The sequence below is a fragment of the Magallana gigas genome, chromosome 5, assembly GCF_963853765.1.
Source record: "Magallana gigas chromosome 5, xbMagGiga1.1, whole genome shotgun sequence".
NCBI lineage: Eukaryota > Metazoa > Mollusca > Bivalvia > Ostreida > Ostreidae > Magallana > Magallana gigas.
Genome location: NC_088857.1, coordinates 28,915,090 through 28,942,995, shown reverse-complemented (window position 1 = coordinate 28,942,995; position 27,906 = coordinate 28,915,090). Strand labels below are relative to the sequence as shown.

At 33.2% G+C, this 27,906-nt stretch overlaps 2 protein-coding genes across 3 annotated transcripts; one reads left to right on the top strand and one right to left on the bottom strand.

Annotated features, from left to right (window-relative positions):
• Positions 1 to 2,116: 2,116 nt before the first annotated feature.
• Positions 2,117 to 6,257, bottom strand: LOC136275578 (uncharacterized). The gene is made up of 2 exons (XM_066085161.1): positions 6,139 to 6,257; positions 2,117 to 3,620 (listed from the first exon to the last, which is right to left on the bottom strand). Exon 2 carries the CDS (start codon positions 3,611 to 3,613, stop codon positions 2,330 to 2,332), a length of 1,284 nt encoding a protein of 427 aa, XP_065941233.1. The 5' UTR covers positions 3,614 to 3,620; positions 6,139 to 6,257; the 3' UTR covers positions 2,117 to 2,329.
• Positions 6,258 to 18,243: 11,986 nt separating this feature from the next.
• LOC105332960 (uncharacterized) lies at positions 18,244 to 27,707 on the top strand. Of its 2 annotated transcripts, none has more exons than XM_066084270.1 (5): positions 18,244 to 18,386; positions 22,806 to 22,833; positions 25,104 to 25,247; positions 25,661 to 25,915; positions 27,314 to 27,707. In XM_066084270.1, exons 1-5 carry the CDS (start codon positions 18,366 to 18,368, stop codon positions 27,343 to 27,345), a joined length of 480 nt encoding a protein of 159 aa, XP_065940342.1. In that variant the 5' UTR covers positions 18,244 to 18,365; the 3' UTR covers positions 27,346 to 27,707. The 2 variants fall into 2 exon arrangements, with proteins under 2 accessions (XP_065940342.1, XP_065940343.1); XM_066084271.1 differs by lacking the exon at positions 18,244 to 18,386 and adding an exon at positions 21,898 to 22,117.
• The last annotated feature ends 199 nt before the right edge of the window (positions 27,708 to 27,906 follow it).

Below are 27,906 nucleotides of genomic sequence, written 5' to 3'. Positions count from 1 at the left end.
TTCAAAGCAGAGAATTTAAAAAATATTATTATGTATAAATATAAAAAATTCCAAAAGTCGTATTTTTAGCGTCATTGTGTTCTTGACCTTTGTGTAACAATCTGGTCTACACTCAATATTCTTAAAAGTTATTTTTTTATAATATAAATTAATAAAATCTGCAGTTTTTAATAAAAAGAAACCTCCATTGATTTTTATCTGACGCCGTGATATGTGCACCCGAAAAACAATGAATGCCACCTAAAACAACACAAGCTAGTACTTATTATAGTGAAATTATAGTGAGTATGGAGTGAATGAATAACAGTTACTATTATCACTTAGTTTATTATCATTGTTAAATTATATTTCTATTAATTGCTTACACTCCGCTTCATTAGTGTTCCCTTTTAAGTCCCCCCGACTGTATAAATCTGCTAACATGTACTTACTTTCATTTTATTCTTCAATGTCCAAAATATTATAATTTACGAAAAAACTATCTAAGCGAGTACTATTTCAAGTCTCCAAGTACATTTAAATTACTTCAGTTGTTGGGCTCGGATCACGTATCTACCTTGGTTGGTCTTGCTAAATATATTAAATGTGCTTTATTAATCCGCAATAATTAATTGTCAGATTGCATGAAACTCATCCAATATGTATTTAGGAAACATATTCTCTTGTATGTTAACATATGTTTGAAATTTATATTATGCCTTAGTTATGTGTAACACTTGTTGACTTAAAACTGTATGTTCAATTCGTATATAATTAATACATTTAATTTACTGCATGTAATGTGTGGAACTGTGGGAACTGTGGAACACTTGATCAGGGGTTTCACCCCCCCCCCCCCCCCATTTTAGACTCCAAAGAGTCTAATGTTTATATTATATTGTAATATGTGAATTATTGTAAACTGATGGGCTGTATTGTCCAAGGTTAAATTTATGAATAAATAATAATACTTACTCTCTGTACATTACATCTCCAGAGGAAAGACAATATTTGAAATCCAAATGTTCTTTTGAATAGTATAGAAATGGAAATACTAAATTTTAGATTATTTGCACATTTTTCTTCCCGGTATTGTAGGTAACGAAATTTGCAGTTGGTATAATGTCATTGATTAAATGCAAACAAGGAACCTAATTGACACACTGTGTTTGTTTAACCAAATTTCTCAAAGTGGTATAAATTTCACCACACAGCCGAAGGAACATAATTTATTTCTTAAAAATACAGTAGTTCATATCATCGAGTTTTGCAACGCGATCCAAAATAAAATTAGTTTTCTATAATATGAAGTCTAAAGTTGAAAAGCAATATTTAGTTTTATATACTAATTGATTAAGAAGATTTAAATTCAAATTCAGTATCTTTATAAATCCAAAAGGCATTCTGATTGACTAAGTAACGTAACGTTCTTTAACAATTAAAAATCAAAGTACTGAAAAGCACTGAAAGCAGGATTCTTTTGATGTGTCAATGTACATATTTTTTAGGGATATTATGAATGATGAAATACAATATGTAGACAAAACAAAGGTACATTGTGGAGAGAGAGAGAGAGAGAGAGAGAGAGAGAGAGAGAGAGAGAGAGAGAGAGAGAGAGAGAGAGAGAGAGAGAGAGAGATTGTTCCGACTCTTGCATCGACAACCGCAACTCACAATAAAAATAATTAAATGTGCAAATTTTGAAGGAGTGAAATGTGCAAGAGTTCACATTGCAATCTTAATATTACCATATTTATCATATCGACATGAGTGGATCTAGGTGAGAGCAGGTCTTGACCCCCCCCCCCCCCCCCAAAGATCCGCTTTGAAAATTTGAAGTTCTAAAAATTTACCTAGCAAAATTACCGAACATATCGAACCTTCTCCCACTTCACAAACATTCAGATATCCCTCAGACATTTCCCCGGAAAATTTTTCGGGACCCGGGCATGCATCAAATATACAGTTCATATTTTGTCTTTGTTTTTTTTTTTAAACCGTCATGTTGTCTGACTGAATGAGTCCTCTTTTTGACAAACTAGTGTCTATATCCGACGTCATAGTTCTTTTTATAAGGAAGATCAATTGCATGATCAATTCATATTTTTATTTTTAACCAATGTAACTACATGTATATCATCTTCTCTGTACATATTCATAAAACAACAAACAAACAAACAAACAACAAACAAATTATTTCCAACAAAATCATCAAATGAAATAAGTTCAATGAATATCAAGATAATTATATATATATATAATGAATCCAATTTTCGTTCAAGCAAATCTATGAACACAGTGAGGTGCAAATAAATTATCTTTAGGACAACACAACTTTAATTTGTCGATTTTAACCAAGTCCTCCATAACAAGTATAAAGCCCACTCGAGTAATCAAGTAGCTGGGGAAGCCCGTGCCGCTGTGAATCAAGCAACAGTTGTGGGTGAGTCTTCCAAAACAAATTTTGTTGTCTGTGCATTTGGTTAAGTTTTGAACCTGGAAATATCTCTTCCAAAGCCTTGTTACCAAGAAAAACGTCAGGCAAACAGCGCTCGTTTAAACATTTTCTTACTTCTGAAATCTGGTAACCTAGGGCGTCTTTAACCCCCGTTACTTTGATGTTTTGTTCGCATTTGCGCATGGTTTGATCGTAGACAACATTATACGCAATTGTTTTCAAATGGTATGAGTTGCAAACCCTAGAAAGTGGGTTATTCTGTTTCTCTAAATCTCTAACGGCTGCCTTCAAGATGCGGTTAGCAGTCATAATATACTGTCTTTCTTTCATATTCATGCATAAATCAGACATGCACCGTTCGTGAGAGCTTGTGTCATATCGCCAGATCAGGGGTTTGTCGTCTTCTTTGAAAAACGTGTTCTGTTTGTTGACATGTTTTGGCAAACCGTATATAGGCAGCGTTACACGCCAAGGTTTATTCCCTGTAATATTTGATGGAATTGTAATGTTTTCTTTCATCAGTTCGATCCCAGGAACTATATCAAAGTTAGTTGCCATCCCTGATGGAGATGTGATCTGCACATTCATGGTTGGCGGGTAAATGCTTCGAACGATTCGACAGTCTGGATATCTCTTGTTCATCTCGACTATAGCTTGGTCAAGTGGCGAAGTCAAACATTTTTCTTGAAAATTCTTTGCATTCAGATATATATTGCCATTTTGCCTTTGAAAAACGCCTTGTCTATCGAGAGAAGGATGGGTGGATGTCGCATCTTTATTCATCACCCTTTGTCTATTTAAACCAGCGGCAATTTTCCCATCCGCATTTCGCACTTTTGATTGTTGCAGTTCTATTTCAGGAAAGCGAACTGGAACAATAACATCGTATTCATCGGGGGAATAAATTTTCAACCCTTGTCTCGCACTCGATTGGCGAATGTAGTCATCGTCAAAAGAAATCTCGCCACCATACTTTTTAGCAGCTTTCTCTTGAAAAGTGGTCATAAAATCATCCAAAAATTTGTCAGTTTCTTGTGCCTTCTTTTCCCATTCTTTTGGATCAATTCTATAATCTCCAGTGCGTCGTATGGCATTTTTTCTAAGCTTTTCTTCTCCTGGTCCATAAACATGGAATGGTTGTCGCCAATGGTTTCCCAGCTTATGATCAGTTTCCATGGTTTGTCTTCAATATGAAAGTCATGATATTAAATTCTGTACAACATCGGTTATATCTCCTATAATACCCATAATAACATTATATTGCAATAATTTTCAAATTGATTTACTTGGGGGTTGTAAATACACAATTTACAAATGACATGTACACTTACACACTATATTATTTTACTAAAACATTAAACATTTTAACAATGAATTATCTTCAAGCATTCTGATTTACAAATACTTACATAATATAGGTTATCTAAAATTCTAAACAAGAGGTCCATGAGCCACATTGCTCACCTAAGCAACAATAGCCATGATAACTAAATCAGCTTTAAGGAGTCATATGAACATATCTGGACAATGTAGTGGACAATCTCCAGATATAAATTAAAAACCATTTTGTAACATGATGATTTCAGTATAATAATTCATAACACATATTGAACACTTTAGTTCAAGATCTATAAAAACCTACATCAAACTTTGTTGGGCCTTAGAATTTTGCAGAAGCCACAGTCTAAACAATTTTCAAGAGTCAACAATATGGCAACTTGAAGATATCGATGCTTGAATATTAGGTACATGTATGCCATATTTTATAACATTTGAGAATAATTTATAATTTTTTCCTGTGAAAAATACCCTTATAAGGTGTGGCTCCGTCCTACCTGGAAAGACTAAAGTTTGACAAACTTAAATCTTCACTACCTGAGGATTTTCAATAATTGTTAATTCTGTTCCCTTTAAAAGAGTCGTTGCTTTTATTTTAACAAAGTAACCGTAAGTCCCCTTTACCCCATGATGCGTTTTGCCAACGTTATTTGAAATTAGTCCAGTGGTTCTGAAGAAAAAGTTGAAAATGTAAAAAGTTTACAGACATACAGACAGACGCCGGACAAACTGTGATCAGAAAAGCTCGCTTGAGCTTTGAGCTCAAATTAGCTAAACAAATGGAAAATAATTAAGATCTTATTTTCTTGTACTTGTAAAATCATTTTCGCAGAGCATGCTATTAAAATTTACCGATATACAACATGATGAATAATTCAAAATGTGTTTTCCCCATTTGATATGCTCTTTTTTTTAGAATAATGTATCTGAAAAAGATTTTCGGTAAAACATATTTGGGAGTTGATTTTAATCAACTCTCCTATGCAGTTACTCTGGCAAAGCGAAAGTGAAACAGTGTTTGGACCTAAGCACAAATCATCACCGCTGACAAGTCTTAGTTCTTATATATAATAGAAAAATTCGATGAAATGTATGCTGAAGCATTGTTTTTTTTAAAGAAAACTTATCTATAAACACTTTGAAAATAGTCAGATTTTATATAATACGAACAATTTAGATATTTTTGTAGTCTCATGTATTCCTACGCCAGAGTTTAATATAGTCTCGTTCAACCAAACGCTTGCTCTCTCCGTAAATCTTCGACAAACAGAGAGGCTCTCTTGCTTGTCGGAGATTAATGGAGACAGCTGAGCGTCTGGTTGAACGAGACTGGAGTTCAATATCAATAGTGCTTGGATCCATACAATTTTTAGAATTGTTTCGATTACTAAACCGTAGTTTAAAATCTATAAATATTAAACAACATGATTCATATGGGGTTTCTCTAAATTCTTGTCTGAAAAATCCTTTTCGGGATAATTAAAATTCATATCATAAAAAAGTGCGTAATTTAATTAAATACAGACTAGAAACTAATTGCAACGCAAGATAAGTTGATTTTAAAATAAATGATAATCGATAAAATCAACTCCCTTCAGTACTTCAGTACTTTGATTTTTTTTTTAGAAACCAATTTGATCTCGGGAAAAATACGTCAAATCTGACAAACACTGGCGGAATGATAATCAGAATACCACTAGCTCAATAGCTGCAGATGATGATAACAATGAACTTAAAAAAGTCAAATAAATATTTTGAGAACGTTTCTCTCATTGAATTCAAAGACAACAACTACTATAAGATATGTAATCACGCGTTGACAAATTGTGAGACTGCGTTTATAGGGGCATAGTCAGGTTTTTGGACAAAAATTATTTTTTCGATTTTATTAATGTTTATAATGCTTCAGTAAGGAATTTGAATAGTCAACCAAAATTTGAGTGTCATTCGTTAAGTTATAAGCTAGTTACAGAGCTTAAAATTTCTTGATATGTAAACAGCCTTTTAAATGTGTTTACATTTTGAATGTGGAAGTGAAAATTTAAGTCTTAGACCTAAAATAAATGTGTTAAACGTAAGGACCTGTTTGTTTATGCTTAAAATGAAGAAGGAGATAGACAAATCAGCTTGATTTTTTACTGGTATATTGAACCTAGCTATGTAAACAAAAACAGGGCACGTGCCTTGTTTACACATGACTAAGAGTTGTTAGCCCTGTATTTCGCTTATAACTCTACGACTGACCCTCAAATTTCATTTGATCACTAGAAATGCATTCCTCAAGCATTGTAAATTATAAAAACAGAAAAATATAATTTGACCCAAATTGTGACCATGCCCCTTGAACAGCACTGTATACTTACACGTAATTGTATATCCGTAACACTTCTAAGAGGACACGTCAGCGCGACTAAAAATAAAATAATTGAAATTTTACTTTCGGTTTACTTAGAGACGAAACTACGAAAGCCTATTAGTATCATTTACGCAAATGAAAATTAAAATAAAAGGCATAATAACGCGAAAATAGGCGCTATGATACATATAAAGGCATTACAACGCGGAAAAAAGCGTCATAACGCCTTTCCAAAAGGTGTAATAATGCCTTTTAAAAGACGTAAAAATGTAGAGGCGAGTCACCCCCCCCCCCCCTCTTCCGAGCTATTCTCAATTGACCTGACCATTACGGTCATGAATATAAATAATAACTATTATGCACGAAGTAATAGTTGTCACAATACACAGGGCTATAAAAGAGATTTCCGCTGCGGATGTAGAGAAAAAGATTTTCTAAGATCTAATACATTTTGAATAAAAAATTACATTGTAATTATCTACCTTAGCTTGTCAAGTCGTAAGTCGTGTAAATTAGGCTTTTAGTTGACAGAACAGTTAGAGTATTAAGATTATACACATATTTTACAATGATCAATCCCTGGCCTGATACGACATCAGCAAATGCCCCAAACAAAACATTTATTTAAGGCAGGCACTTATTCTCGCAGCAAACATTTTAATTAAATTTACATTAAAAATATTCAATTATCTTTATTCGGGAGAAATAAAAAATCGTAGTAAAAAGGAAAATAAAAGTAAAATTGCAATCAGTTCTCCCCCCCCCCCCCCCAATTCCTCTGCGCCCCTTCTCCCACACCTCTCGAATTAGGCTTTTTAAGAAAAATTATTGCAAATACCCTTATAACCCCTTTTCTGGCTTGTCAGGATTTCATGTAAGTAATGTATATTTATTCATATTATATGTACTTTTCACTTTTTTAAAATGACAGTTTTAAAAATCCTTGATTATTTAAAACAAGAGAAAATTGCGTAAGAGTTAACAGTTCATTTTATAAGCGTAAGTATGCCTAATTATGCATATGATGGCTAAGATATCTAATTTGGGGAGAAATTATGTCGTCAACAAGTGTCATGGACGACATCAAAATTAACGTCGGAAAGGTTAACGGAGAAAGTTCAAAGTATCAAAAGATAAAAGATAAAAATGTTTATGGAAGGTGCATATTCTTTCAGATGTCAATGTCTACTGAATTAAAGATCTAGTGTGACGATCGATTGGTTTAAAAAATACTGATAAGAAGGAAGAATTATGAAAATTTAAATATGCATTTGATGTAATTTTATGTAATTCCCAGCGCTATAAAAACTAACAGGGCTGAAATCTACACGACCCAGCTCCATCCATTTACCTAGTAACCAAAGAAATCTAAGAAAAATCATGCATGGATGACAACTTGGCTGTTTCTTTTATCTAACGTACTGATGTACAATAACAAAACAATAATTTGATAAGTTATATATTAAATTTTCAAAAGTAAGATTAATTTTATATATAAACATTCAAAAATATGCTATCGTTGATGATTCATACGGGATATGAAGGTATCGATCATGGTAGAAAAAATATTGTTTAAATAAATTTATTAAGCATTAGCTAGGTAACGAATCGTTATGAAAGTTAAAGTACTGAAAGTACTTAAAACCGGTCCAACTGTACGGGAAATCAGTGTTTACCAATGATTAAAGCTATACACGCTATAATTTACGTCAATTTTGAATTACAGTGAAAACACATGTGTTTGTCTACTTATAAAAGTTATTCTTAATCTGTAAATTACAATGATGAATTCCATCTCGTTACAAAGACATAGATTTTTAATTGTTTACTCTCCTGCCAGGAAAATATACCTTTTCATGAATATTGATGAAGGAAGAGCAAACCGACCTCATGGCGCATGTCCGCGGAGAACTAGGTTGTAGTTATTGTTTGCCTAATTAAATATCCAACTTGATTTTTAATATGCTTAACAGTTGTTAATTTGAAATACATACATGTATAATGAGTAAAATACGTTTGTCATTCCCGATACCCTTACTTCTGCATTAACACTTATAGGATCTATAAATAGCACATAGGGGAAAAACACAGGTCTACGTCATTTTTTTAAAGGAAGTATTCATATCTACTTACAGGCTTGTGTTATTTTCTTTTGTTTGTACTCGTATATCGGACAAATTTATGCTTTACTGAAAATATCCTTTCCTTTGTGAAACTATCACAATTATGTAGATGTTGACCCTTCACCAATTTTGGTATGATAGACTAAATATAGCTGTCGATATCACGTGATAGATTGATATTCATGAGGAGGCATTACTTTCCTGGCAGGAAAATAAATATTTTTTATTGTTTAATATTTGATATATTTGTTACGTGATCGAATTGAGCATTATAATCAACAGCATAAAGGTAACTTTTATTAGTAATCAAACACATACATTTTCCCCTTTATTCAAAATTGACGCAAATTATAGCGTGTATAGCTTTAAAATTAGAATATGTAAATACACAACGAAGGTAGATTGTGTCATACAAAAAAGAAGAGAGAGAGAGATTTATTATTGCACGGTAATACATGTATATATAAACAACAAAAATTCCATTAAAATAATCAAATTTGCAGATTTGCAAAAGTTCAATGTGCAAGAGTTCATTTTAATTGGCAGTTTTAGTGTTACCGTATATATTTTATCTCCATGCGCGGATCTATTCGTATTAAATAAATTTACGTAACAAAATTACCGAAAATTAGACAAAGGACCCCCTCCCCCCTTTGACAAACATACATAGATATCCCTCATATCAGACCCCCCCCCCCCCCCCCCAATGAACAATTTTCTGGATCCGCGCATGTATCGTATGTATGCAAGTTGTTATTAGGACGCGGATAGTTTACATTTTTCGTTTTGTTTCTATCACCAGGGAAAATAAGGTGTTTCTATAATTATATCCGGCGACAATAAGACTAAAACGCTTTACATGGTAAAAAGCACTTTAATTGAACTTTATATCGGTATGGGTGATTTCTGGGAATCCAAAAACTACACCCGAACAATCCGAAACCTAATTCCTCTCCCCCGACATTGGTGTATAACACAATATAATTATGAATTGAAAACAATAGAAATTAGCACTTAAGCATGAGCGACATATGTAAAACTTAAATATGAGTGAGTCAATTAAATCAAAGGTGAGGTGTAAGAGTTGATAAAAATATAATTAAGCAATTATAACTTGAGTGAATTATTGTCTTGTACAAATAGAAAGGTACGTTTATGAATAGATAACAGTAACTCAAATTTCACTCCATGATATTTCTAAAATCGTGATGGACGTCAGGTTGGCAGGCTAAGTGAGTCCTCTGCATCTGACGTTATAGTTCTTACTATAAGGAAGAATGTTTCTATCAATTGCATATAACCAATTCATATTTTAAATTCAAATTTAATTTAATTGTAAATATATCATCTTCTCAATACATAGTCATAAAAAATAAAACAAAACCAAAATTAAACAAAACCAAGCAAGACAAGAAAAAAGCTGTCAATATGACACCAAATCGTGTTTTTTTTTTTGTATACAATATCCATAATCCATTTGTCAACCTTGAATTGTTAAACACCACCTATCCACAAAAAATGGGACACTCTAATAAACTATATGCAATAGTTTGCCAAAAAAATTTCCATAAATCGTCAAAAATCAAAATCTAAGAAAAATGCATATCTCTAATATATGTACATTAAATCTGCAAATCAACAACTTCTTATCTAGAAAACTATAGGAGAAGTTATCCGTACAACAGGGGTTCCCTATATGCAATATTTTGCCAAAAATGACAAAGTTCAAAAGCTGGTATTTTTTTTTAAAAATTATCAAAAATCAAAATCCAAAAATATGCACATCTCCACTATATATGTGCATGTACCATTGATCTGCTAAACAACATTTTCTATCTTGAAAATTGTAGGAGGAGTTACAATAAAGGTACCCTTTATACAATATTTAACCAAATATGGCGGAGCTCAAAAGCTGGTATTTTTCCAAAAAAATTATATTAAAAAAAAATTAAATCCAAGAAATATGCATATCTGTAATATATGTTCATTTATCTGCAAAACAACAACTTACTATGTCGAAACTGTACATTTGATAGGCAAAACAACAAATTCCTATCTTGAAAACAGTAGAGGGAGTTATCCGTACAATAGAGATACCCTTTTGGCAGCCACTCGCCCGACCGCCCGCCATTTTCGCCATTTCAATAGCCTTATTTTTCCTTATGGAAACCCCACTTAAAAATCACAACAAAATCTTAAAATGATATGATAAATAACTGCAATGAATATGAAGGTCCTTCTTGAAGGGACAATGAACTCATTAAGTTTCATTCAAGTTCATGAATTTACAAAGTAAGTTGCAAATCTATTATCCCTTTAAGTCAACACGGCTGTGTCGGTATCAACTAAGTCCTCTATAACAAGTATAAAGCCCACTCGAGTAATCAAGTAGCTGGGGAAGCCCGTGCCGCTGTGCATCAAGCAACAGTTGTGGGTGAATCTTCCAAAACAAATTTTGCTGTCTGTGCATTTGGTTTAGTATTGAACCTGGACATATTTCTTTCAATGCTTTGTTGCCAAGAAAGAAATCCGGTAAGTAGCGCTCCTGTAGGCATTTTCTTAGTTCTGAAATCTGGTAACCTAGGGCGTCTTTAAACCCCGTTACTATCATGTTTTGATCGCATTTGCGCATGGTTTGATCGTAGACAACATTATACGCAATTGTTTTCAAATGATACGAGTTGATAGCTATAGAAAGAGGGTTATTCTTTTTCTCTTTCTCTAATTCTCTTATAACTGCCTTCAAGAAGCGGTTAGCAGTCATAATATACTGTCTTTCTTTAATATTTATGCACAAGTCAGCCATGCACCGTTCGTGTGAGCTTGTGTCATATCGCCAAATCAGGGGTTTGTCGTCTTCTTTGAAAAACGTGTTCTGTTTGTTGACATGCTTTGGCAAACCATATATAGGCAGCGTTACATGCCAAGGTTTATTCCCTGTAATATGTGATGGAATTGTAATGTTTTCTTTCACCAGTTCGATCCCAGGAACTATATCAACATTAGTTGCCGTCCCTGATGGAGATGTGATCTTCACATTCATGGTTGGCGGGTAAATGCTTCGAACAATTTGACAGTCTGGGTATTTTTTGTTCATCTCAACTATAGTTTGGTCAAGTGGCGAAGTCAAGCATTTTTCTTGAAAATTCTTTGCATTCAGATATATATTGCCATTTTGCCTTTGAAAAACGCATTGTCTGTCGAGGCAAGGATGGGAAGATATCGCATCTTTATTCATCACCCTTAGTTTATTTAGCCCTGCTACAATTTTCCCATCCGCATTTCGAAGTTTTGATTGTTGGATATCTATTCTATTGATACTAACAGGAACGATGACGTCGTACTCATCGGGGGAACAAATTTTCAATCCCTGCCTCGCACTCGATTGGCGAACGTATTCATCAACAAAAGAAATCTCGCCACCATACTTTTCAGCAGCTTTCTCTTGAAAAGTGGTCACAAAATCATCCAAAAATTTGTCAGTTTCTTGTGCCTTCTTTTCCCATTCTTTTGGATCAATTCTATAATCTCCAGTGCGTCGTATGGCATTTTTTCTGAGCTTTTCTTCTCCTGGTCCATAAACATGGAACGGTTGTCTCCAATGGTTCTCCAGCTTATGAGCAGTTGCCATCTTTTTCTTTAAGTATTAAAAGACATTATATTAATGAATTATTGTTGACGTCGTCGAGACAATGACTGCCGTCAGTTGAGCAGACAATTTATCATGATGCGCTAACGCGCTTTATTTCATTTGGCTGCTTACCTGACGCCAGATATTGTCACACCGACGTCAAAAATAAATCTTTCAATGCTAGAGTAAGCAGGTTAAGCAAACTCAAGAAAAATTTCAATTAATTAATTTATTCAATCCGATAAGACAAATGTAAATAAAAACAATTTGTTCAATATTTCTTGAATTATCAGCTTTAAATAGCTTGTGCGAAGTTCACTATAACCAAGGAAAAATAATTGCTTTTCATTCAATAAACACTAACGATGTTGGATTTGGAGAAAAGACGTTGACGTCAATACGGCAAACGCCAGACATGCAAATGCATATTATTACAACAGTTACTTAATCCAAAGGGTCGGATCACGTCGAGTTCCCTACGCGCGAATCATCTGGCCCCGGGGCCATAAAACTTAGACGAGCTTACTTTTGATCTAAGTCTCACTTTCACAAAAGAAACATATAGTGGAAAAGTGAGACTGAGATCAAAAGTGAGCTCGTCTAAGTTTTATGGCCCCGGGGCCAGATCAAAGCGAAGCGTCGAGTTTGATCTGATGATCCGCGCCTGGCAACGCCATCAGTTTTAGAGAGAATTGATACATGCAGAATCAGAAAACCAGTGTTGTCATACGGAAGATCGGATCCCAATCGGATGATGATGATGAAGATGATGATGATGATGGTGGTGGTTAAAAATCAATAAAGATTTTTGAAGAAAAAAAATTAAAGTTTACAAGTTAAAAATGTTCTGCATTGCAATAAATCTTTTAAATCAAATACACATTGAAAAAAAATTATGAGAATGCATTTCACGGTATACTTACAAGTATGCATTAGAACTGTTATGGCTGTCGAATCAATGATAGTGAGTCTAACAGGACACGTCAGCACGGCTAAAAATAAAGAAATCAATCACGAAAATTTATTTTCGGTTTATTCAGGGACGAAAAATGTATGGGCCTACATTGCAATTGCATGTATAGTTTTTGTAGATTTATGAATATCTATAAGGTAGAGCGCAATTATAAGTTTGAAATTTTCCAAAATTATTTCAGTTCCTTAAAAAATCTATTTTCTCTGACAAAAAAAGTTTAAAAAAGGAAAAAGAAAAACAAGATCGATTTCAAATGAACTGACTAGCATGCAAATGAATCAACCTTAACAAAACACACCTTAGAATAACAGAATTATGATACAGTCTATATTAATCAAAAGTTCCTTCATTGTTTATAAAGTTACATGTATATTAACTTCGTTTTGTACCAAACACTCATCGTCTCAAGCCACGGGTTTTGTGTCCATTCTATTTCCACAAACCGTCTCATGCCACGGGTTTTGTGTCCATTCTATTTCCACAAACCCGTTTGTGGAAATACATGTAGAATGGACACAAACCCCGTGGCTTGAGACGATGTGGCACAAAACCCGTGGCTTGAGACGATGCCAAACACTCAGATTTTCAAGATAAAATTTATTGAGCAAGTAAAGTGATCAAAAGATCAAAAGAGATAGAGAGAGAGAAAGAGAGAGAGAGAGAGAGAGAGAGAGAGAGAGAGAGAGAGAGAGAGAGAGAGAGAGAGAGATCCCCAACCTATTCTTTGCAAACTTAAGAGTTGACAACCAATACTATACCGTACTATACCATATATAACAAAAATCGAGATGAAAAGTCTAAATTGAATTTTAATATGAAACTGTTATTATTTTTTGCATTTTATTCTTCAAGAAATTTCATTCTATATATAATACATTCTATATAAAATCATTCTATATACCTAGAAACTTCAGACCCAGCCCTGCCGATCATTCGCCTAAAGAACGAAAACATAACTTGAACAAACATACTTTCAATTTATTAAGATATAAACGGTATTATCTGTATAAGGAAAGAGATAATCCTACTCTGTACGTCACGATGTGTCACTGGCGAGTTGTGTCATTATTAGAATACCTGAGTGAATTAATGTTTTTTCAAATTATTTTTTGTATAAGAATTTCCAAAAGGCAGTTTGAAAATACGCATGCAAACTGATTATTAAATAATCAGATACAATATTTTTTTATAAGGTGGCATGGGACCTTGTCTTATAAAGTTATATCGGGAATGTTTTATGATACGTCACATTTTTTATATGGAGCCGTCCCAAACCAGTGAAAATATTATACGAATGACTACCTTCGTAAAATCGTAACAAGATCACATAGTCTACTCTATTGTGAACTAGAATGTGTTGGCTTATTGTATATTTATTCATTTTATGATTTTTTTTACATATTTTAATCATCTTTTTTATTTATCTCTGTTAATCAGTTCAATTGTTGCAGTTTTATTGTATAGTACATGTTTCTCAGAGTTGCCTTTCTTTGTTAATATGGATCTGCATAACGTTAACAGCCTGTAAAATTATCATTCTCCAACAATTATTTAGTCAAAGAACGATTGTTTTAATGGGTTTTTTTTTTTTACACATACAATATTCTATTCATGACTCATTTGCCTTCATTTCTTGCGGGACTCATGTTGGACTTGTTATCTTTGCTGGTCTTGTTTTAGTATGACCCCTCCTGGTATTACAATAATGTCAAATCCTGGCACACTAAATGGACACATTTACTTTACCATACCATTCCTTTATACAAACAAACAAAATCATACAAAAACATTCCACTGGCTCAAATCAATTCAAATTTTGCACAGTTATAGGACAATTGTTTTTCCAACAACAAATCCAAACTACATGCACGAGAAAATCAATCGAGATATATAGGACCCTTACATGTACAATATTCCTACCAAACAAATCCACTTTCACTCCAAAATATTTGTTAACATTGGTCTCTTTACTACCTTATAAACAACAAAGATCGCTCCGAAGGAGAGGGGGTTAAAGGGGCATGGTCGCAATTTTGGTTAAAGCCTGATTATTTTTTCGATTTTAATATTTTCAATGCTACAGAAAGGCAATTTAAATGGGCAACCCAAATTTGAGTGCCATTTGTTGAGTTATAAGCGAGCTACAGAGCTTGAAATTCTTTGCTATGTAAACAAAACGTTTGTTTACATTTTGAACGTTGAAGTAAAAATTTCAGTTTTAAACCTAAAATGAATGTGTTAAACGTTAGAAACTGTTTATCTATGCTTAGAATAAATAAAACGATAGACAAATAAGCTAGAAAAATATTTTTTACTGGTATATTGAACCTATGTAAACAAAAACAGGGCACGAGCCTTGTTTACATGACAAAGAATTGTGAGCCCAGTATCTTGCTTATAACTCTACGAATGACTCTCAAATTTTATTTGATCATTAGAAATGCATTTCTAAAGCATTGTTAATAATAAAAACATAAAAATAGAATTTGACCAAAATCGTGACCATGCCCCTTTAAATTGTTTTACCTTTATGTGTCGTCTGTCTGTACGTCTGTCTGTCTGTCCGTAACATTTCTGTAGCATTTTTCTCACAAACTAGTCATCGCATATGCTTGAAATTTTAACAAAAATGACTACTTTTTTTATTTTTTGCCTAAAAAATGTTGTCAAAGATTTCTCAGCTACTATGTATCGCAGCTGCTTGAAATTTTAGCACACTCTTTGTTTAGGTTTGCCATATAATGGGATCCATTTTTTTTTTATTAATTCGATGTCATCTTTCTGATTACGACTTTGCTTATTTTGTACAGTCACAACAAGCGGGGGTATCACTAGTGAACATTTTCTCAAAGATATCTTGTTTTGACTTTTTTTCAAGGAAGTATTTTTTCAAACCTTCTTTCCACCCATACCTTAATATCAACCCAGTGTGCCTATTTAGCACCCACTGAGAAATTTTAGGGAAAAACATGCATGTTTAAAATGGAACTACTTGCATTGGTTAATTAGAAGTTGATTAAAAATAGTCTAACTGTGTCTCTTGACAAGCCTTCATCCCAGGTATTTACGTCCCATATAGTTGCAATGTAGCCAATCGGAGCGAATTCACCACATGGCCGATACAAATATTGAAAATATCATGACCAAAGATCATGTAGGAAATACTGTATTATCCAGAGACAAAACTTCAGATTCTGTAGACTCACTTTTTCAAAGATAATTCCCACAACAATGGGAACCTATTAGTAAATAGCGAATATCAAATGAGCAAAATTTTGTTCCGAGTTCAGGTCTTATAATTATTATTGACAACGGTTTTTGGCGTAAGTCTGAGCTGTGAAAAATCGGTTCGGTTTTAGTTATTTTAATATTACTTATTCTTTCCGGAGTAGAGTTTTAGAATTGTTTTGCTTCATTGCAAACACATTGGATGAATTTTTTTATCGTTAATTAAACTGGGTCTGTAGGACAATACCATTTTATTGGTAGATCGAAAATACTATCTTACAGTGGTAAAAATAGTGGTATACGACCAAATCAGAGAATATGTGTTCGGACGAGGAGCATAATTCTGATACCTACCACACTTATCATTTGTTGGGCTCGATCGAACTGTGCTGATTAATGCTCGATCGAACTGTGCTGATTAATACCAAAATATAAATCAGTTCAATTTAGATTTGGGAAAAGCAATGTTTACGTCAGAGCAAGAAACTAAAAACATAACATGAACTACTGAGTATCTTACACGTATACAAGAAGTTAACGTGGTTTTTTTTTTATTTCGAAAAATGATGAAGAGCAAGTTGATATAAAGTTGACATTGGAAAAGGAGTGTCTGTTCTTTGAATCAATATAAAAAATGTATGAGAGTATCCGTGTAAATATCGATTAAAACTGTGCCACTGCTATTGTAACAAACTTCTATAACCTCAAATCTTAATCTACTATTATATATATATATCTTTGAGTTGATTCCTTTTATTATTTTCAATGACTATCTACAAGAAAAGAATAAAGCCTATGGGGACGCTTGCATTCGAAAGCTTAAATCTGATAGTTTTCCAAGGGCTTTTATTCCAACGCATTTAGCTCATTAAAATCATCGGAGGAAAGTCGTCTATATATTGGCGGACACGAGATTGAATGAGAGGATCAGGTCCATTGTGTTGTCAGAGTTATTTTTTTTCAAAGTTTAAAAGAGAAAGCATTGAGCTCCGATCGATTCATTAATATCCCGTGCGAAGAAAACGTATATTCATGATGATGTTAGAGAAAAACATTCCCTCTTCTTTTGACCACGGAAAGAAGAATAGGTTCACTCTTCTTATACCACCTTGTCATCAAAGAAGTTAAGGATGCTTCATATCTTTAAAAATAAACACAGAGATTACAAATTGGGTATCGATTCGCTGTTCCTAATTAAACATTGGTTGGGTATTTCATTACGGTTCCAAGGTCCAAAATCAATGAATGGAACGAATTGATCTCGATGATAATATTTGGTTAAAGAATTTTTATAAATCACGGGGACTAACGCAACAAGCAAAATTGAGACGGGATTCGTTATATTAGGAGAAACATGTTTCTTTAAAGCGTTGGAAGTCGAAACATTTAATCGAAAAGTATATAAAGAGAACAATCAATAAGAGTCTACAAAAATTAGATTATAATTATACAACGATAAAGATACATGAACATTGTAATTAGGAACTTGTATTTCTTTGAATACTCTTTGAACTGTACGGTATTGAAAATTGATATGAATTTTACGAAAAAAGGAGTGATCTTAGATCACCTTCTCTCGATTTACTTAGAACCATTTTAACAAGAGCTTGGACTTTGGGGTAGTTGTGTCAAACAGCAATGTGACGTAGGCCTGTCTATATCATTGTAGGCCACTCAGTCACGGCTCTTTGAAATCAACAAGATTTGTCTGGGTTTTGAGAGAAGACTATACGCAATCGGTGTACATGTATATTTCGCTTGAAACCAATGTCATTTTATCTTGTTTTGACGCAAGAAATAGATATTTACATCCTACTGAAAGTCCAAGCTCATGTTAAAATGCATGGTTCTATATTGAATATCTAGGAGTATCTAGGTCAGTATAGAGTGAAATACTTATGTTTCCTTTAAAAAAGTCAATTAAATAAAAACCATTGATTCAGAATGAATAATATTTACAATTTACATCACTGTATAGAAATTTAATTTGTCGTTTACAGATTATATAATATTACATAAAAGTATCAAAGAGTCGTACCATTAGCGTCGCATATACAGAGTATACAAATACATGATTTTACAAAATACACTGATGTTGATACCGTCGCTATTTCTACCATTGTACGACGTGTACAGTTAGTCCCGGTGATCGTAATCCCCCCATTTAGTAGTGTATTCCATCGTATACTCGGACCTCTCTCCCCAGTCATGATATAAGAGGAAGTTATTGGACTGGAATTAATCATTCTTATTGTTTTTAGCTGTTCTTAATTACGAAAATGTCTCAAAACAAAGGGAAGGTGAGTTTATGTTCGTTTCATCATCATCAGTTATGAAAATGAATTTATTAATATTTCATGCTTAACGTTGACATTAATGTAAACCTTAAAATTCACTGTTCAGATATGAATTTTTTTCTTAGAGAGAAATTATCATTGTGTAACCGTAATCATAATATCCTAGCTTTATGGTGTCATTCAAAAGTGTTCAAATAGAATAATAAATGAAAAAGGGAATCGTGATTCAGTTACTCTAAGTTTGTAATTAAAAAATTATTGTTTTTAAAGTGTGTTTACATGAAATGTACATATTTTAAAATATGAATACTAGTAACAGCCGATTCTCAATAAATCTTATTCTTGCAATTCTTCGCTGTTTTAGTTACCCCATTATATAGACAGATTCAGCGGAATGAATCAAATTTAAGTATACTGTACTATATTTAGATCTACAAGAGTATCTATTCGTGTCGAGTAATATCGTGGTTTCTGCAGTATCCATCATATGCAGTTGGTGCTTTTTCATTGCTAAGTTGGAATCATTCGTGCAATCTATTTAAATAACTCGATCCACATTGCTGTATTTTTTTTTCCATATTTATTTATTTTTATCTGATCGTTTAAGATATAGGATTTTTACTTTATAATAGTCTAGTTTTACTGTAAACCCGTATAAGCGTAACCCTTTCATTGATCCCGCACACTTTCTTAACTTTGCGTGAGATTCCTTTACAAGTATAAATATAAGGTAAACATAATTTCAGTGTTTATACGAAGTATCAAACAAATCTAAACCAAAATTACGCATCGAACAGACCTAGATTTGGTGACCTTTAAAATGATATCAAATGATAATAAATATACTAACAATTCATTATAACGACATATGTATATACATTTTGGAAAAAAAAGCAGAGTGATTTAAAAACATCCCATGTGGTCCATTGTCCTTCATATATCTATATACGCCGGACCATGCCCTCCTTTGAGTAACTGTCGTGTGTCTTTGATTCAAATTGACATGCTAAATGAAGCAACTGCTTGATCTGTGTGTTAATACAATGGAACATGCGCAGAACCCTAAAATGAACGGTACAAGGTACAATACATGTTACGTTTCTTGTCAATTTATCTATGAATTTAGATCTTTTCAGAGTTGTTTACGGCATTGACTTATTTTTACCATACGCACTTAAACAGCAGGAAAGTCTAAACCTGTCTAAATCTCTCCATTGTTGTCGTATATATATTCTTGGATTGAAATATGAAAACATCTTTGGAATAGCGTGGCCTCAAACACCTTGTTTGTACGGTATATGAATAAAGGTCACAGAATTATTCATGGACGGAATAAAACTTGGAATATCTTCTACAGACAAGAAAACTTTCATTTTTATATCAGATCGAACTATTTAAAATATTGATAGAGAGTCTTATTTTGATACCAGTTATGATTTAATACCTAAATCTTAAGAACAACACGTTTTTAAATACTAGTACATGTATATCACAAATGGTCATCTTTGATATAACATTTTTTTTTACCTGAATTACAACTAAGCGTACGTTTGCATTTAAGAGTATATATGTAAGTATACTGTAAGATAAAAAGACCCCCCGTGGTGAATAAACATGTAACTATTAGCAGAATATTTTTACAGGCAAAATAAATACTTCCTGTAATATAGGAGATATCAAAAATAAATTAGATGGGCGAACAAGAAATTACTGGGGATAAGTTAAAAATCATTGTCAATTTTTAACGGAAACTGTCCAAAGAAAGCCAATGCAACAGAAGGTCAGAACTTCGGTAGGGGAGGAAGGGGGGGGGGGGGGCGGTGATAAAAACATTTTGATTTATTTGGAAGAACTACATGTATCTTAATACGAATAATTCTCGATGTCGCTATCTTTACCTTCGCGACGGTTTTCCCTTTATATCATAGTTATATTTGAAAGAAAACTGATGACCTGAAAAAAGGTACTTTGAGAAAACTATTTTGACAAGTGAACATATACATGGTCTAAATGTAATACCATCGAAAAAGTAAAATTGACAGGGTCTGGTATGCAACATGTATATGTCCTTAAAGTAGGCCTTGTTTTACTATTCTACAGGGCAACGATTGTCTTGCAATGTCATACATGTAATGCAATACAGTGTGTTAAATTCACATATTATAATATTTTCTTTAAAATTCAGTGAGAAAGAAAAACCATTAACTAAAGGAAAACAGGGAAACCAATTGGGGTGGTTTCTTTACTATTCTCTACACAAGATTGTTGTACAACAAAGTCAAGCGATTTGCAAGGACCGCTATGTACATGTAAATAATCAATGATTCGTACCTGCGATGGTTTTATCGTTTTATAAACTTGTATACTATAAAACTATAAAGACGTTCAGTTTTACCCACATGTGGCAATAAACTCCGTGATAAAGATTTTCACCATGTTAACACTAGCAAACTTGAAGCATTTCAAAATGTGTTCAATAACATCAGTGTTGAAATAAACACAGATGAATGCATATGTATTTAGGGCAGAGGAATAATGCTTATTTTTTAAGAGTGCAAGATTTAGAGATACAAATGTGCAAAGAATACAATATTCCAATAGCTATACATTTGGATGTTTGCAAAAATTCATGTTTTGCAATTGCATGTATTGTATACTTTAGTACTAATCGGTCGCAATTTAACTGAACTAAATTTAAAACACGCTCGTTCCGAGCGGTCTAATTCATTTTTAAAATACTTAAAGTCGGTTCCTTTCATGTCTCTATTTGATAAATGTGTTTAAAAAATCGGCTTATTGCGTAGATTTAGGAAATTCGAGCGGAGTCAGTTTTAAATGGATACTTATATGTACATTGTACTTGGTTTTACACTAAAGATGAACAAACGTGCCGCGGTTAAATTTATTTGACCAAGGATTTTCGGGGTTTATCGGTTTGGAATTTCTAAGTACGCGGCCTTCATAAGTGAAACTCCTCATTACATATATAAGTCGAGGTTAATAATCTAAATTAGGGGAATGAAGCTCAAGAGATTTGAAAATCGCTTTTCAATTAAAAAACAAAAACAAACAAATAAACACCAGCATTCATTATCAATATTTAATTTCATTGGGAAACTTGTGCATATAAAAAATAATAGATATTTATCCCAATTCTTCCCTTTCATCCCCCCCCCCCATTTTTTGTATCAAAAAGTGCCAAAGTATTCAAAGTATTTATTGAATCCAATAATTTGATAACAGCATGTTGTTAATTTATCATGTCTAGCTAATGACAATTATACAACATATACTTGATTGAAAAACTACCTTCCGCGGGCCTTTGCAACAAAAATGTCGCCGAATTATATATTCAATTCTTTGAATATGGAGGTTTTCCATTTAGGATCCATTAAATCTTTTGTTCAGATTGACGAGAATCGATCAGTGAATAAAAAGGGGGAACGGGGCTATTGAGTTCTGGGTCGACATGTCCCTTTAAAGCCCGTCGCTGCGGACGCCAGTTGTCCACGCTATAGTACAGAAGAGCTTGCGTTGGAAACCAAGTCATACATTTGCTGCATGGAGTTGTTTTTTTTTTTTTTTGGTGATTCGTTTGGACAAAATGTAAAATTGTGTTGCAGTCTGTGAAAACATCTCGGTTAACGTTTTATTTAGAGTATATCTGAAGTGAAAATCGTGATATTCTTGTGTCTGTGGATATTGGCTAGATTTGATTGAAAATGACGTCAAAGGTACATTTTTAAGGTTCTTATGTCAGTTTAATCATAAGTGATGCGAATTATAGTATGTGTAACAAAATTATGATTTTTTCAATTGATAAGAAATGCAAAACCCGATGATGATAAAAAATGAACAAAAGTTTCAGGTTTTCTTTTCACGATGAATCTTGTTTGCATTAGCTAAATCACCTTTCACTTTTCCGACATCTTAATTAAATTTCTATTTAAAGTTTCGCTTAATTCTTTGAATCCAAGGTGAATATTGCTTGAACCTTGCACGAATAGCATATAGCTTTGATTTGTTATAAATTGCTGGTTAAATATTGACACTACATCTTAATAGACGACCCCGGAGATTTTGCCAACATTCAATAAATCGTTCACAAATAAATACCCACACGCAGTTCAGAAAAGAGTCTGCGCCGACCAGGCTTGTTTTTTAAATTGACATAGATATATGTTCAGTGAATCTATGAAAAATGAGAAAACCACGTGTCATGTGTAAACATTTGAAAAATATGAATTGTCAAACATGGCGTTTCAAAGGTACTAGAGAAAAAAATCTGACATTGATTTGATAATAGGTTGCAAGTAAATCTGACAATATTAATAATTTTACTAAAATAAACTTAAGGTATTCTGTTGTAATACGTCTAACACGTAACTCATGGAGTTCTATTTTATTTTTTTTTTCTTACAGAAAAAAGCAGACAGAAACTTAGAAGCAGGTAATTTAACTCTCTCTCTCTCTCTCTCTCTCTCTCTCTCTCTCTCTCTCTCATGCGTAAATAAAACTGATATTAAAGAATATTATAGAAAAAATTGTAAATCAAAAGTGGTCACCTTTGAAATTGGTATTAGATTACTGCACATTAAAAACAACCCCGGAGAAAGGTGTTGGATTATTACCAATGGTCAAGTAACTTTAAATCTGTTTATTAGTTTACAAGAAGCAGGTGTTGTCCATTCGAACTTCCATGCGGTGTTTTTATTTAATTGGGTTTTTACTGGTTATTTTGTTACAAAGTATGACACAAGTAGACCGCTAATCTTTTCTTTGAAAAAGCTTAATCCAGTCACCGTAGAGTCTTGCGTGAAAGAGTTTGTTTTGAAAACAATGCAATTGTGTCAACAGTTTAAAAACGCAGGTAAAAACGTGTCATATTCCGCGATTAAAAGCAGGATTAAGGCTGAAGAGTTATTACACGTCAAACCTTTTAAGAACTTAGAAGGACTTTTGAAGGAAAAAAAAATCTTTGAAATTGCATCAAGAATATCATAAGTTTTGTTATTGAAGAACATCGCTTGGTTTTTTGTATTTGTTTTTTATTTTTTTTGTTCTTAAATAAAACTCTGTAGGTTGTGAAATTTTAAAATCTATTAATTTAAGGATATTGACACAGAGACATTTTTCATCGGATTTTTAAAAATATTTAGAGCATGCATTTTATTACCTATATGAAAAATCCCTACAACAATACTTTTTGTAACATATACATGTAGAAGACTTGGTTCATAACCTTTGAAACTGAAGATATCTAGACCTTTAATATTGGTACGAAATCAAACTGAAGTTTATAACTCATACTGAAACCTTTTAAAGAAAATATTACTAAGTAAATTTTCTTTCCATTTTTCTGTGTCGACGTAAAGGTCGATGACATTTTTACTACCCAGAAATGTAAAAGTCAGAGCTTTACAAAAAAAAAAAATATGGCCACTATGTTTCCTTATATTTAGACAGGTAAGCTTGTAATTAACCAGAGGGTGTAGATTTAAGTTTTATTAATCCAGTTAATAGGTGTTGAGTCAATTAAGAGACGGATTATATAGCCAAGGACTTCGATCGGTTCTCAAAAATGTCGAACTAATCTTTTAAAAAGCGTTATGAACTTATTTTAGAGAATTAAGCTATATACTTGTGGTTCAATACGTACTCAATATCATAATTTATCGATTCGGACAGCCTCCTTTGTTATGGCTATCTATTATTTATAAAATGAAAACACCCTACAGTAAAAACTTTTTCAGCGATTTAGGTTTGAGTGTATGAGCATAATATAACGTCACGAGACTGATGAATACATAGTACACCGCTCATTTTGAGGTTTCAAATATACCACAGTAACTATATTCTTTGAAAAACTGTACATGCATGTATACAACACGTTACATACAAATGTTTTCATATCTACTAGATGCTCTGTTCCATCATAAAAGTGGTTTTTTGTAATTTCTTTTTTTTTTTTTGTCAAAAAAGCAATTTATATAGAAAGCAGTTTATTAAGGAAAATTATGTTCATTAAAATCTTCAAATCCAAGTTTTCATGGTATATATTCAACAACAAGAACAACAACAAATGGTAAAAAAAAAAAAAAAGGTCGAAATTGATTTTAAAAAATCATATTCACTTAATGCATTCTAGTATGCCATATAACAATCTATGTACATTCAACGTACAACATCATATTAAAAGCAGTCTTGCTCAAATCAAAGTTTGCATCCAATTCAAGAATATTTACCAGGCTAGATTTTAATACATTTACATGTACTTTAATGTACCATATTGCAAAACGGATATCTATTAGTCTCTCTCTCTCTCACTCTCTCTCTCTCATCAAAGAAATGGACAGCGTAAATTACGAAAATAAACATGTTCATAGTTTAGCCATGCTTTTTAAAGGAGAATAGTCCTTGAAAATAGTCCTTAAACAGATGATATGTATTAAACAATGATTGCAAAAGGTCTTAATCGAAGTGATCAAATCTACCAGTATATATTAGACAAAACACAAGTCATCAAATTACACTAGTTCATACAAACAAATAATACAGTAATATGCCATTTGTTTAATGTTAATTGCATATGTTTCAACAAACAGGAATTCCTTTTTGAACTCTCAAATACGTACAAAATCTTTTCGTCCAAAATTTATGATTATTGTGAACGCAATTTAGATTTAACATCGGGATTATTTTGCTTTTTTTTCTCTTTAGAGATACAAAGTCTTTTTAAGACATTCGACAAAAACAATGATAAATATATATCTTCTGATGAACTGGGTAAAGCCATGAGGTTCCTGGGACTGAACGTAACCAAAAAGGACGTCGATGAGGCCATGAAAGTGCTGGACAAAAATGGTATGAACTGTCTACACTTTCGTTCAAATAAAGGGCATATTTTTATAACCTTAAAACAATGCAATGCATCTGGCTAGACTAAGGTGATTAATAATAATATACAGTGTATGCATGGTTATACATGTAGATAACTTACTGTAATGTTAACTTTAAAATGAAAAATAAAAACAACCTAGCTTTGGTTGAAGTTATGTTTGGAATAAAAACTTTAATGATAGGTTTGTGAAAAAATGTCCCAAAAAAGTCCACCTATATCAATGAGCTTCAACTAATGTTGACCTCTGACCTTGACCTTTCACGTCACCAAAATTATATTGTGTAGTTCAGGATTTATTTCCCGACCTTTTACCTATGGGACACAAATGGAAAATTTTAATAATTTTTTTTTTTTTAATATTCGAAATTCCTTTTAGGTAATAAAAGGATAGAATACAAGGAGTTTTCCTCGTTTATGAAGAAGGAACTAGAGAAGAACCCGCCGGGGTCAGACCAGGAGTCCAGCATTCGTGCAGCGTTTAAAATCTTTGATAGAGACGGTAACGGTTCTATAGACGCCAAGGAGTTAAAATATGCAATGCAAAACCTTGGTGAGAAACTGACAGAGAAAGAGCTACAGGACATGATGCGAGAGGCGGATGTAGATGGCGACGGCAAGATAAATTATGAAGGTGTGTGACAAGCTTGTTTTAAAATTAACCGTTGCTGCTGGTCTGTAGCTCCCGGTCTGAAAAAATCGGATGGTCGTCCATCCGATTTCCGTTCAGGCCCGGAGCTAACATATCTGCTGCAAGCTATGAAGGGGTAAATGGACTGCATGGTTAAACTAACTACAAAGGATGAGTATTTAAGTAGATTGAATATATATATATATATATATATATGTGCTGATATAACTGACTAGATTAACTATGATATAGGAATAGAATTAACTATTTATATTTAAATTATTGGCCTTATAATCTAAATTTGCACATAATTCTGAAGACGAGTCAGCCGGCAGATTTGATAAATAAGGGGACAAAAGTTAACCTACTCAAGAACTTTATTGCAACTTGCTTTTAAATACTAAAAACCCGGGTTATCATGGTTACGCTAAAAGTCTTCCGTACTAAGAATGACATTAGGGGGAACTCGTGATAATAATAAAGGCCAGTACAAGCTGTTTCAAAAATGTCCGCAACAATGCATCATTTATTTTGATTCATTAAAAAAATTCTTATTGTAAACTTTTGTCAAAATTTTAAAGTAATTCAGTAACTGGTAAATGTAACGTTCACGTAGTCAAAGTTGGCTTCGGGGAAAGGAACAGATGTTAGCAAAACACTTGGAGAGGGAGTAATGACGTAACCCTTGGTCAAGTGGTATTTAAAGAGTTTTACGGAGTATGAAGGAGTCCACGCGTTAAAGAACGGGCGTTACCAAAGCAAATACTTCGCCCCCACTCGAAGACATAACAAATCAATCTTTAGATTTGATAGAGAATAAATCATGACTTCCTTTTCAACTCATGGAACTACTTTTATGACTTTCCATAGGCGTCGGAACCGGGGGGGCTAGGGGGGGCTTAGCCCCCCCCCCCCCCCCCCACTTTGTTTGCAAAGTTATACCTAACCATTACAAACATAGCATGATAGAGGGTTCAGCCCCCCCCCCCCCCCACTTTTTCTCGCCGGAAAGACTATTGTTCCTAAATTTACCTTGAACATGTTGAAAGATTGAGAGATTGAGAGGTTAGATTCAGAAGCATACTAGCCCCCCCCCCCCCCCCCCCACGGATTAGTTTGGTAAGTAAATTTTTTTTTTTGGAAGTATAGGTATACCCCCCCCCTCCCCCCACGGATTAGGATTTCCATGATTTTGGGAATTACTTTTTTCTCAATATTTCTGAGGATTAGTCTAGCCCCCCCACTTTCAATTTGCTTCCGACGCCTATGCTTTCACACATATGGGATCGTGTCATATCGACTCATGTTGCCGACTTATGTGTTTTAAGATGTATTCATTAATTCTTTATAGTAGACAAACTGTCATCTATTATAATACATTTCCCATTTCTTTTTTTGCAGAATTCGTGAAGATATGGTCAGAATCGATGTAGACACTACGTACATATTCAATCTAGCAGAATCTCCCAGATGAAAGGATGTGTTTGTGCCTTTTCATGTCATTTCGATTTCTCTTAATACCACTCGATACCTCAGCCTGCCAGAGCGAAGTATCGACCAAAAATGCTAACGTATTGACAATAATAACCCAAAGCAAACTCTGTGTTTTCTATGTCAATAGTATCCATGTAATATTTTTCAACATCATGGGAATCGTTCGAGTTTCCACTGCATGTTTATCTTCCTACTTAAGACACGTGACCACGTGTTCCACAATGAATATATCACGTGACTTGAGTGAGCAACTTGTCAAATACAGCTGAACTTGATAAGATGTTAAAAACGCAATATGGAATTCGAAGATGCCAGATTAATTTTGTTTTGATTTTCAGTCATTACAAACACAGAAATATTTTCATGTTCTTAATAAATTATACTGCAAACACTGAACCATTGCATTATACACATTGTTGAAATGGATAGGAATCCAACATCAGCTTCCTTGAAGTTGTGTTGTAATGTGTTGCAATGTTTGTATATTGTATTATATTCTG

Coding starts and splice junctions, on each gene's coding strand:
- LOC136275578 (XM_066085161.1), bottom strand. CDS start 3,613: ATGGAAACTGATCATAAGCTGGGAAACCATTGGCGACAACCATTCCAT.
- LOC105332960 (XM_066084270.1), top strand. CDS start 18,366: ATGTCTCAAAACAAAGGGAAG. Junction 22,834..25,103: donor AGACAGAAACTTAGAAGCAG/GTAATTTAACTC, acceptor TTTTCTCTTTAG/AGATACAAAGTCTTTTTAAG. Junction 25,248..25,660: donor GAAAGTGCTGGACAAAAATG/GTATGAACTGTC, acceptor AATTCCTTTTAG/GTAATAAAAGGATAGAATAC.